Below are 13,341 nucleotides of genomic sequence, written 5' to 3' on the forward strand. Positions count from 1 at the left end.
TTCATTGCTTTCAGAAATATGACTGTGAACACAAAAACTATATTGAAATTGTATCATAGCATTGGTGGCATTTTTCATTTATGGTACAATAAATTCAGGCACTACTATATTTCGATAAAAGTTGACATAAGGAGCACTAAAGACCCTTACACTGATATCTTATTGATCATTCGAATATATGACATCATCTCGGATGGATGATTTTAATGGGCTAAATTGTACCAATAACTAACAACATGCTGTTGTGACACTTCATCATTAATACCTCTGTATGAAAGAAAAGGCAAGAAAAACATTGAGATCCCAAAATCTCGATGAAGGCCAAAGTCTCATGTATGCCATCAATCTTGCCATAAACCCCACTAGATCAAATTTATTGGATGCAAGTAGAGTAAAAATATTTAGACTCCTCTTGCACCCCATCCTGATGATGAACTACTCCATCTCAGCCCGCAGGGATTTGTAGTGTATGGAACTGTATTAAATAAGCATTCAATTGGAGAGTTGAAAAAGTCAGGAATACCCTTCACTAAAATGTTACTCTTGACAATGCAAACAAAATGAAAAAGTCACCTGGACATAAGTGGTAGGGAACACTCCAGTATTTCCAGCCAATTCTCCTTCATACCAATTGACATCTATTTTCTTTTTCAGAAGGATGATATCCCCTTTCTTGAAAATCAGGTCTCTTTAAGAATGAAAAACAGAGAAGAAATATATCAGCAAAAAAATAAATACAATTTAGGTAAAAATAATTAAAATATGAAGAAAATAACATTTTATTGAAAGACTTACCCAGGAACCCTTGACTGATAGGAGAACATGGCTTTCGCACAAGGCTGGTTGGGCAATACTGGCTATAAGAGAAGCAAAAAGGTACATTAAGAGCACAAACAGTGATATCCAACTGAAGTGATGGTAACAAAGTTATACGTTGGAATTGTATCCAAACCACTAGCTTTCTTAGAAATCAAATTCAGCATAAAATCAAACTGTGACAGTCATGGCTACAAATGTGGGACAGAGTTAGAATTGTTTCGTGAAGTTGAGCTCAGAACAAAAAAAATTCTGAAATAGGACATGCGGAATATTTTGAATTTAGGAAAACATTGCACTGTAAACCATTAATTAACTGTGGTATAGGAAGCCACGAGTACATGGAAATTGTTTAAGAAATGGGATTAGGATATCAATTGGTTGTTCAAGCTTTCAAAGCAATCCTTATTGTTAGAGGTTCAATTGGGACAATGTTCCTGCAGAGGATATGATGATTTGCATAACGCTTTTAAATAATTCATACTCTCTTCACACAGAGAGAAGGTGAATGAAATGCAGTCTAAAAATCATTAAGAGTCAAATGAACACACTAACTCTTTCCCAAATTTTTGGATGAAAACCTTGATATTAACTACAACAAAAAAAATGACAACATTCAAACAAGCAATATTCTGTTCAACTTAGGAGAATTCTATGAAAAATATTTTAAAATACACTTATTAAGGATGAAATAAATGAACCATTGCATGTCTTCAACAATCACTTATCTTGTCGTACCATCACTACAACATTCAGTGAAAAACACTTAAAAAAGGAATAGGACGCTCAAACATTAGTTAGTAAATTACTCATTCTTTAATTAAAGAAATCATGTAAGCCATCAATGACATTAACAAACAAGCTGTGAGTTTTATGTCCTAAGTTGCAAAGGCTGTTCACACTTGCAGCAAGGGCTAAGTACTGGACTTGATTCTGACATACTTTTAAGATAACATTATTCTTTGAAAAAATAAGTGCAAAAGAAGGCTATAGATTGACAAATTGTTTATTAGAAACAATATGGCCATAAAGGATTGGAGAGAGATACTGCATGCTGGCCAGGACATTGTAAATGGACGAAGAATTGAAATTAGAGCTGACGAAAAATTGACTATATCAACCACAGTAAACATGACAAAAATCAAGGAAATATGGGCATCCCCTATAAAAACATTACTATTTCATAGTTTTAAAAAAATTATGAAAATTTAATGGAAATCACACAAGAGTATCCATATAAACTTCTGATGTTGTAGAACCCCACTTATGGCAGCCCCACCCAGTGAAAAAATGAACATTGAAGGATCACAGAAATGAAATGTCCCAAATCATCCATGAATATGGCAGTAAAAGCGCAAATGAGGACCCAAGGTCCTTGTGTTTTGATGTAAGCATTCAGATTATGAAAATCACAAATACAGTGAAATCTTCAATTTATTGACTCAAAATTTAAACATTTTTTAAAGTACTGACAGATTTCTATGTAAATCAATGCAATAAAAGCCTCCAACAGGGGGCTGAGATTAACAGATTATACCGAGAACACTGACACACAAAGGAATAGAGACAGTAAGCTAAAGTGGTACGAGAGAATTTGGGGATAGAAGGCAAATGGCCAGGAGTGGTATAATAAGAGAAACTTTTCTAACCCTACAAAAGCATTTGATGAACCATGTAAAACCCCATAGAGGTTAACATCATGGCAGTTAATAATTCTCTTGGTAGGGGTAATTCAAGGTCTATGTCGTATGTTCCCTTATTAGACATTTCGATTTTGGGAGCCATCCTAAAAGTCCTATTCAAAGCTTTCACAAGGAAGAGGGAGTTGATGACATGGACTTTGTTTGAGTGAGGATGTTAATAACAGGCTTGTAAAAACTTTGATATGGAGTGCAGTTTTGTAAGGTGCGGAAACATGGTCATTTTAGCAGGATGATATGTATATATTTGAAGCTTTTGAAATGTTGGTGTGGAGAAGGATGGAGAAGATGAAGTGGACTGAAGGGAAAACAAATGAGGAAGTACTAGGTATTATGGGCAAGGAAAGGGGTTTGTTGGGAGAAATCCTGAGGAGACAGCAAAAATTGATGCAAAGAATTATAATTGGCAATTGGATCAAATTGAGTAGCTTCAAGCGTGATGTGGTAGAAGTTGAACATAATGAATAACTGATCAAAGCACTTTTCCACTTGATAAAATTTTTTTATTTTACGAGCGGGTTTCAATTTATTACATCATCATCAGGTCCACCTCAGGTCAGGTCCAGATGATGTAATACATTGAAACCCACTCGTAAAATAAAAAAAAAATTATCAAGTGGAAAAGTGCTTCGATCAGTTATTCATGGCAATGGGATGCTGAAGGCGGTGATAGAGGGGAAAATATTAGGCAACTGAGGAAAGGAAAGGAATAGGATAGGGTGTTGGACGGAATCAAGGGAGGACAGAGGTATATGAAGATAACGCGGGGCATATTTCAGTGTAGGGTGTTGGGTTGTGTTTTGTTAGGAGAGGCAATGGAATCGTCGCTGTACTGCTTGGTAGCTGAAATATCATTTTTGCTACTTGCAATTGTTTGGAAGCATACTCTTAAATACAATCTTACTCGTAAACATACATCTCTCTCTCTCATCCCTCCCTTTGCCTACCACTGCATTATAATCCTCAATTACTATTAGATGTTTCCTTCCCAGCACTATCTCAAATATTTCTTCTAATTGATCATACTAACTGTACTTCTTCCCCCCGGTTCCCTTCCTTCCTCCTTCATGGCAAGTGAACATAAATTACTACTTGATTGGTTGTATTCGCTTTTATCTTCACTAATAATATTCCTCACTCAAATGGCCTAGATTCACAACCCTTCTCCCTAATTACCTAAAAGTATTATGACCAATCTACATTGATTCCCCTCCCCAACTCTTAACCATTGATTATGATAGTGTTATCATTCTAACTACACAAGCATGTTTTCGACAATTAGGTTTTAAGTTTTCACTGAATGTTTTAGAGATTTCCAGCAGAGCAATGAGTATACTTACAATGCCCAATATTCTATTCTATCTCTTAAGAAAAATCTATACAGCATTCACAGTTGGCAGAAACAGATACTGAAATTTGCTTCCTTTACTCCTATGCTATTGCAAATATTACCATGACAAAGTCATTTGTATTTAACCTTATTGCTTTCCAGAATGTAACGTAGTCTTTATTAAAATTCATCCACATATGAGCAAAGATAAGTGCAACCACGTTACAAGGAAATGTGGTAAAAAAATAGGGCATGGAATCTTGGTACAGCTTTACTACCTTGATCAAAAAGTTCCCGGAATTTATTCAGAAAATTAAAAATACAAGTTTATTCATCTAAATCTATATTGTCCCCTTCAAAGTAATCCCCATCGACTGCAACACACTTATGCCAGCGCTTGATCCAATCCTCAAAACATTTTTTATATTCGGTTTTCGGTATGTCCATCAGTGCTTCCTGCGATTTTTCCATTACTTCCTCTCGGCTGCTAAAACGCGTTCCCCGTAATGGTTTTTTAACTCGATTGAACAGAAAGCAGTCACAGGGAGCCAAATCAGGTGAATTCGGTGGCTGTTGGATGGTATTTGTTGCATTTTTCGTCAAAAAATTACGAATAATGATAGCACTGTGCGACGGTGCGTTATCATGGTGCAAAATCCACGAGTTTTCTGCCCACATTTCTGGTCTCTTTCGGCGAATTGCTTCACGCAAACGTCTCATAACGCCCAAATAATACTCTTTGTTTACTGTCTGGCCTTCTGGCAAAAATTCATGATGCACTACACCGTTGTAATCCATGAAAACCGTCAGCATTGCCTTCTTTTTTGACTGAAAACGACGTGGTTTTTTTGGTCTCGGCTCATTTGGTGAACGCCATTCACTTGCCTGATGTCTGGATTGCGTGTCGTACTCATAAACCCGCGTCTCGTCTCCAGTAATGATCCTTTTGATGAATGTGGGATCGGATTCAGCCTCGCAAATCATGTCTTTTGCGACGTCAACACGGTCTCTTTTTTGCATGAAATTGAGGTCTTTTGGCACCAACTTTGCTGCTACACGACGGAAACCCAAATCATTAACCACAATGTCTTGGGCGGATCCATAGGCAATGTTCAAGTCCTCCGCTATTTCTCTGATGGTTAATTTGCGGTTATTGACCAACATTTCTTTTACTTTATCAATTTTTTCACCGACTTTCGATGTCGATGGTCTGCCACTGCGTTCATCATCTTCGATTGACTCACGACCACTTCTGAACCGCTCGTGCCACTGGTAAACGACTGTTTTTTTTAGAGAATCGTTGACGAAACACTTTTCCAACATTTCCAACGTCCGTGCGCCACTAAATCCGTTTTTTACACAAAATTTAATACAAGTTCGTTGTTGCAAATTTAAATCCATTTCTGAAATTGTAAAAAATCGCCAACACACACAGAGATAGATGTACTCTTGGCTACGTAACTTTTGCAAATGTCAAGTTATGACACTAAGATTTAAAGGGAATATCAACAACAGATGTACCAATTTAAAAAAAAAAACAGAACTCAAATCGGATCGATGGGAGCGGCACACGGTGGTTATTCCGGGAACTTTTTGATCAAGGTAGTATATAATGCTGTACCATTTGGGCCATCCTATCATGACAGCTCTGTGCTTAATTACATGGCATTTATCAACCTATTCACTTGTTAGAGATTTTCTAGCACTATTTTGAAACCTCATACCTAGAACTATTGTACACAAGTATTGCTCAGAGACCAGTAAATACGGATTCACTCAGCTAATACTCAAACTTTGGAGGCAACCCAGGAGGAGGAGGGAGTTAAGAAACACGCTACTTGAGTCACAGAATGGCCCTCCAGATTACCACCTTTGCTGGGAAGTTACAACACGTAAAGTGAAAGTGAATCTTTTTCCTGGACACAACATGGTTCAATCAGATTTTGTCATACTAGTGAACTTTAAGAACTAAAAAAAAACCTCAGTAAAAAACTTCAGGAGTGATTATTAAAATCAGGAAAACTTTTCAACTCACGAGGGCGGTCCCATAAGTACCTGGTCTGACCTATAGATGGCGGTAGTTGTTTGAAAAATATCACTGATTAGAAAGTATGCAATCTATAAAGCATATGTTTCAAGTTTAAAGACACCATGTTATTTATTATTTGTTTGGCAGCCATCAACAGTGAACATTTTAAGGGAATTTGTGAAAATGGAGAAAATTGGGCATCGTTATGTGATACAATACTTTTATTTGAAAGGCCTCAGCCCAACCAATATAAAAGGTGACCTGGATGAGTCTGCTTCTTTGTTTACTACAGTTAAACATTGGGTAGCAGAGTTTAAACGAGGCCACACGAGATATCAAGATGAGCATCGCATTGGTCGACAAAATGAGGTGATGACTTCAGAAACGGTGAAGAAAATCCACAAAGTGATACTGGATGATTGTCAAAGAGCGCGAGCTAGCATACATAATAGGCATTTCAAAAATTGTGGTACATCGCATATTAACTGAAAATTTGGACATAAGGCTGCGTGCCAGATGGTGACGCATTCGCTCACACTTGAGCAAAATCAGAGTCGTGAAGATGTTTCAATTGAGTGTTTAGCAAAGTTTCACAGCAACAAAGAAGAATTTTTGTACCGTTTCATAACCATGGATGAAACATGGGTCCACTACTTCACACCCAAGACAGAAGAACAATCAAATAAATGGATTCGAAAGGGAGAACCACCTCCAAAGAAGGTGAAGACCATTTTATCTTCAGGCAAAGTCATGGCGTTGGTTTTTTGGGATGCTTATGGGATAATTTTCATTGACTATCTTGAAAATAGAAAACATATCACGGCGAGTATCATGCGAACTTATTGCAACATTTGAGCAAAGAAATCATGCAAAAACGGCTGCATTTGTCTATGAAAAATGTGTTGTATCATTAAGACTGCACCAGCTCACAAATCTGTTATTGCAATGACCAAAATTCATGAATTAAAGTTTGCATTGCTACCTCATGCACCCCTACATCATATTCCCCAGATTTAGCCCCCTTGGATTGATTGATGCCAGCAGTTAATCGCTTTTTTGAGGAGCAAGACAGTTATTATCATAGAAAGGGCATCAAATTTATTGAATACCACTCGGAAAAGTGTATAGAGCTGAAAGGAGATTGTTTTGAAAAATAAATAAATGTTTTTCCTAAATTTTTGTGTTTTCTTTGTTGGGACGGGTACTTCTGTGACCACCAGTGTAAAGAATGTGACGTTGGAATTGATGTTTGGAACAGAGGTCAAGAATTGAAAATACCATCCATAGAACCAAGGTGTAAGGTTTTGACCGAGAACAATAGAGACAGGAACGATATTATTAACCTTCGACACATTATCTTTCCAGCATATGCAGCCATAAGATTAACCAACTGATTTGATAGCGGAAAAAAGATCTAATGAAACCAATGACAAATTCTAAAAGATAAAGAGTACAAAATTTCATACTGAGACATACTCATCAATTAAAATTTAGTGCAACCATAAAGTCACATGTATTTAAAGAATAAATTGTGAATATTCTACCCAACAGACATAAATTGTTTCTATAGGCCATTACACAAATCGCCGTCAGACCCCTCTCCACCCTTTGGCGCCTATTGCTCGACAATTCCAGTAGATGAATCATATAAGAGCCTTTAATGACGAATTACATCCATTGCTAGCTTTCATACAACAAGCTGTGAATGAAAGCTTGAGTAGAAAACTAACAATTTTTGGAGGACTTGTAAATTAACTATTAAATTTTCAGGAATGGGCTGAAGTAACCCACATAGTTTTTACCTGTTTTGGAGAGTGATGAGACCGGATACTATGGTGTTCTCGAGCGGCTTGATGTGGAGCCAAATATGTGCGGTGGTGGTGCTGGTGTCCTGGTGACTGTTGTGGCTGCGGGTTGTGTGGGCTAGAAGGGAAACCCTGCTGCTGTTGTAAAAGCATAGCTGGGTGAGGTCTTGAGGAAGTCGAGGCCGAATTGGGTACTCCCCCTCTCTTCTTTGGTGCATTTCTCATCCCTTCCAATATCCTCATCAAGAGTACATTTGGAGGAAGGTCGTCGATTCTCGATTCAATTAAAATGCGACACTCAGGGCACCTCAACTCTTTGTGTGTGCTAACTATCTCTTCGAGGCACTTTCGGCAAAACGTATGTTGGCAAGGGAGCACCTTGCTGGACGTGTCCAGACGCTCCAGACACACAGAGCATTCCAAAAGATCATTTAACACCGACTCATCCATCGTGAAAATAAGATTTATTAAATACTTAACAATAATACCTTTATGAACAATCTGTTACTGAGGCATGAACCTATATCGCATTTTAACGTGAATACTTTCAGCTAATGACGGACATTAATGCAGTAAGGGATCAGGTTATATCTACGGATACGATTAAATATTCCATTTTCACTCAGGAAACATCTGAAAAATAAGAGCAAAAAATTTTTAGTATTATATCCAGTATATGGCCGATTCCGGTGTAAATTAATTAGTAATGCACATTTACCAACAAATCGTAAATAGTGAATATCGTTATACGATAAAGCGAAGCAGTATGTCATTTCATTTCAAAAACTTAATGTTTAGAACCATCACCGTGAAGAAATTACATACATTATAGGCCTAAATCACTCAACCAACGTGATCAATTACGATTCATCGGTGAAAGGAACCAATAATTACTTCCTTAAACTGAGTCACTGGCAAGATATTCGAGATGGAATCATACCAATCGTACGAAGACACGGTGAAAATCAAAATTATTATTAGACATTTACTCAGCTATGGGAATTATAAGGCAGATTAGCAAACGTATATACTCACAAATAACAAATAAAACCATTGAAAAATAAAATTTCTTCTTAAACCACTTTCTTGAGTCCACAAAATTGCAGGCCCAATCAATTGCTCATTTCCCTTCCTTTGTATTCTTCCGCTAAGATATTCACACCCAGCTTTCGTAGACCGGATAAATAGTCCCTCAAAAATTTATCTTTCGCTTCGATGCAGTTCACCTTCAAGATTATTATTAGGTTTATAAAAAAATCATATTTGAATTTTCGAGGAAAATTTTACTAATACATTAGTAAAATAGAATTTTAATGGGAAATTCAGAGAGCAGCGGAATGACGGATTCCAGGAAAACCGCAAAAATGATTCTCAAGCCAATCGAGTGAATTTGTTTACTAATTTGGAGTTTCTCATAATATTCCCTTTATTTTGAAATACTTATCATTTCAAATTATGCCGCATAGAACATAAATTTCTAATTTCAATTGATTTAAATTATATCCGTTAGGTGATCCTACGCACAACCAATTCCTTCGCCATGTTTGGAGATTGTATGAAATGTCTGTGTTAGTACTTAAAAGGTTGTTCTGCTGGTTACTTAAATGGTGTGAAAACATTTTCATGTATTAACGTTTCAACGGATAATACTAGTAAACTTTCAACTTAAATGATTACGGGCAATGTAATTATGGATGATCCATATTTATATCTGGTTTGGCATATCTGTTTACAAGTCGGTAATCTTGTGGAAGGAGGACCTGGGCTGCTGATGGATGACGTTGGAATTGCTGCAACGATGTTCAAACAACCTGTCATCCTTCGTGGGCAATGTACGATGTAGTTCGCCATAATGTTTAGGTCTAATGATCACATGTTTGTATTACGCATATCTTATTCCGTACGTTGGACCATTGCGGAAGTGCACTGGCCCGTATAAGTTATTGGATTCTCATTTAAACTATTGTGTGTTATATCACTGTTGGTTTAATTAGCGAATGTTACGGCAGGTGTCCAGATTAGAAGAAAAACTAGGCGAGTAAAGGTTACGCAACCTGAGTTAAATTTTGGACTTCAGTTTTGAGTGAGCGTTCATTAGCCTTAAAAAAATGTCGGCATATATGTGTAACTTCCATGCTAGTTTGATTTGGAGAGTTCTAAATCCTAAAAGTTTGTGCCCATTCTGGCTTTAACATTTCAACACATGTACGGAAGTGTCTTACTCCCATGCTAACGTCGTTTCGGAAAATGAGGGATCACTCGAGGATCCATCAAAGGTGACCGCACCCACTTTATCAGTTGAAGTTGATCTCTGCGACCACTTACATTATGATTATAAAATATTTGGAAGGAGAGTTTTAACACCATTTTGGTTTTTGTATGTGAAACGGACAAGATTGTAAATTGTACGGACAAGATTGTCGTGGAAACAAAATAAAACTTAGTAAGAATGGGCTATTTAAATTTGCTGTAGAATGTATGTGCTGATATGTTATCTCAAAATTGTTCTCAGCCGTTCGAAGTCCATTGTCAATTATTACCCTACATTAATGCATTACATTCATGACCTCGACACGAAAATGTGATCCACATTCGTATGGCATTCGAAGTAGAAACATCTGGATTTTTAAATGGATAATTTGTCTCCACAGGTGTAATATTTTTTCGGGATCGGAATGAAGAAAGCTCAAACTATTGGGCTTCAAGTTTCAATGCTGAGAAATCTGTAATTCCTGATAATCCGTCATAAAATATAATAGATATAATATAGGTAGTCACAAAATCAATAATAATAGTTTTAGTGTGATGGTTTGTTTTAAAATTTTCTTATGAAGGTGTTGTTGAAGTAAGTTGAACCCTTAAAAAGTCCTAATTTCGGTACACGGTAATCACCTTTATCTTCCCCTTCTATGCCTTGCCCAAAACATGTGCAATTCCTTTTTGCTTAGCCTGTGAGTGCCACTCCTAAGATCTATGGTTACATACAGGGAGTGTAATACTTCCTTTTAGTCATTTAGTTATTCTTGTTCAATTTTGATCTTTGTGGATATTTTTGCCCGAACTTGGTTTTTGTGCTTATCTACTATGTTTGTGAGGGACATAGAGAGTTTCTGTCAGCTTAGCTCCATTCAGAATTACGTTTTCACAATTAATAGAAATCAATCAACTATTTCCACATTCTTGGGAATTGTGCTTACTGCCAAATCATTGAACATCATCATGGATATTCCATGTCAAGAATTTTACTTGAGTTTTTTGTCAGCTGCCTAAAGTTTTGAAAATTATTTCCATGTTTTATGGTTAATACTATGTTCATTGCCTCTATTGAATTATATTTTAGTGTGCTGATGATGGAAGGAATGCCGTCATTGGCATAGGTTACAAAATACATGGTATTTACAATTTTACACAAAAGAGCTAAAAATAGTTCTTAAATTGATACAAATTCATTAGCTAATTTCAAATGCCTTGCAAATTTTCAAATACAAATGTTACATGAAGTTGAGGAAAGTAAACATTCTAAAGCAATGGGGTTCAACTAAATCTGAATTTGCTTTAAAATATTCTTATATTATTTTAATCTCTTATTTTAAACATTAACAACAACATTAACTATCACATTACATCTGCAATTATAAAAAAAATACCCAACATTAATTGGATGACAATTTTAGAAAATAATTTTTGGGTCATAATTTCCTACATGTTTTAGCATGCCAGAACTGTTTTTTGGAAAATTTCTCTATGTTGAGTTCACTCAGGGTTGGCCAATTCTTTGGCATCATCAGCATTTCAATCCTAAGATTGGTTTACTACAGCCATCCATCCTGCTTTCTTAGAAATAGTGAATGAAATTTCATGTTCATGTAGCTGTTAATGGAAATATATACCCAACATTATAGAGCTATAGCCTTGCTTTAGAAACCATCCCGTAGCCCTTTTAGTGAACCATATGATACATTTAAGTACATGTGACTCAAGATGAATTCATCTTACCAAAACGGAGTCAGAAAATTGGGTAGGATTAAAAAAAATATTGAGTTATGGAATGCAATTTTTTTAATGAAAAGTTTTGTCTAAGGCTACACATTTTTTTTAATATTTAGACCTGCCTAATAGGAGTACAAAAATAAAGAACAGTTTCTTTAGAATGCATCCTTTTTTCAGCAGAGGTTCCAATATGGTTACTTGTGGTAATTTCACAGTTTTATAGTTGCATTATCTCAGCTGAGCCCCCACGATGCAATCAGAAATTCAGAATATAAGGGGTCAATACTGAGACTCAGCAAAATATATTTTAGACTCAAGTGGTTTGGCCAATAAGAGTTGCTTTATGCTGCTTAAAATGTTTTGTTTATCAAGATGGACATTTTTAATTTTCTCCTTGAGTACAAATTAATTAAGTAATTAGAGCTAAATTCAACAAGTTAACTGTAAGTTCCTTGCTAATCTATCTAATCTTAGACAAAATAAATGAATAATAACTGTTTTCAGCATCACAGGAGATGTGAGAACCAGTTAAATTAAAAACTTGCAATATTAGGGCAATGGAAATAAGAAAATATGAAGATTGAGGTAAGAGAGGCAAAAAGATATTTTAGGATTGTGTGAGGTGAGATAGAAGGATAGTGGATATTACAATAGTGACAATTACAGAGTGGTGGGGGGAAAAGAGCAAATGATTGGCGGTATCAATAATGGACAAAAAGGTAGGAATAAGCATAGTAATGCTAGAGCAGGTGAATGAGTGAGCATTATTGGTAAAAGTAAGAGGTGAACCAATGAATGTGGTCATTATTCAGGTTCACTTGCGAAAAAGTAACCTTAGGGAGGAAGAAATGGGGAAAGAAATCAATTAGAGGAATTAATTGCGGGTGTGTTCCTGGAAGGAAACATGGGATGGTAATTGGGGATTGAAGCGAAATGGTAGGCCAAGGGAAGGATGGTGGTGGGGTAGTGTACGATATTTTAGGATTAGGGAATGACTTGTGTGGAGAAAGCAATAGAGTCCTGCAGAAAAAGTGGTTTAATCATAACAAACATTTCGTTTAAGTACTGAAATAGGAATAGGTATACTACCTTGATCAAAAATTTCCCGGAATAACCACCGTGTGGCGCTCCCATCGTTCCGATTTGAGTTCTGTTTTTTTTGTTAAATTGGTACATCTGTTGTTGATATTCCCTTTAAATCTTAGTGTCATAACTTGACATTTGCAAAAGTTACGTAGCCAAGAGTACATCTATCTCTGTGTGTGTTGGCGATTTTTTACAATTTCAGAAATGGATTTAAATTTGCAACAACGAACTTGTATTAAATTTTGCGTAAAAAACGGATTTAGTGGCGCACGGACGTTGGAAATGTTGGAAAAGTGTTTCGGCAACGATTCTCTAAAAAAAACGGTCGTTTACCAGTGGCACGAGCGGTTCAGAAGTGGTCGTGAGTCAATCGAAGATGATGAACGCAGTGGCAGACCATCGACATCGAAAGTCGGTGAAAAAATTGATAAAGTAAAAGAAATGTTGGTCAATAACCGCAAATTAACCATCAGAGAAATAGCGGAGGACTTGAACATTGCCTATGGATCCGCCCAAGACATTGTGGTTAATGATTTGGGTTTCCGTCGTGTAGCAGCAAAGTTGGTGCCAAAAGACCTCAATTTC

The 13,341-nt window shown here is 36.4% G+C and overlaps 1 protein-coding gene across 3 annotated transcripts in view; it reads right to left on the reverse strand.

The window, feature by feature from the left end:
• Positions 1-8,806, reverse strand: part of POSH (Plenty of SH3s) — a 37,619-nt gene extending 28,813 nt beyond the window's left edge. For all 3 annotated transcript variants that reach the window (XM_071596324.1, XM_071596323.1, XM_071596322.1), the window contains exons 1-4: positions 8,716-8,806; positions 7,678-8,313; positions 796-857; positions 574-688 (exon numbers count right to left, since the gene is read on the reverse strand). In XM_071596324.1, coding sequence (XP_071452425.1) covers positions 574-688; positions 796-857; positions 7,678-8,130 — 630 coding nt within the window. In that variant the 5' untranslated portion in view covers positions 8,131-8,313; positions 8,716-8,806. The remainder of the gene's footprint in view (positions 1-573; positions 689-795; positions 858-7,677; positions 8,314-8,715) is intronic.
• Positions 8,807-13,341: the final 4,535 nt, after the last annotated feature.

This window comes from Hetaerina americana, unplaced genomic scaffold (assembly GCF_022747635.1).
Source record: "Hetaerina americana unplaced genomic scaffold, ioHetAmer1.1.p SCAF_8, whole genome shotgun sequence".
Taxonomy (NCBI): Eukaryota; Metazoa; Arthropoda; class Insecta; order Odonata; family Calopterygidae; genus Hetaerina; species Hetaerina americana.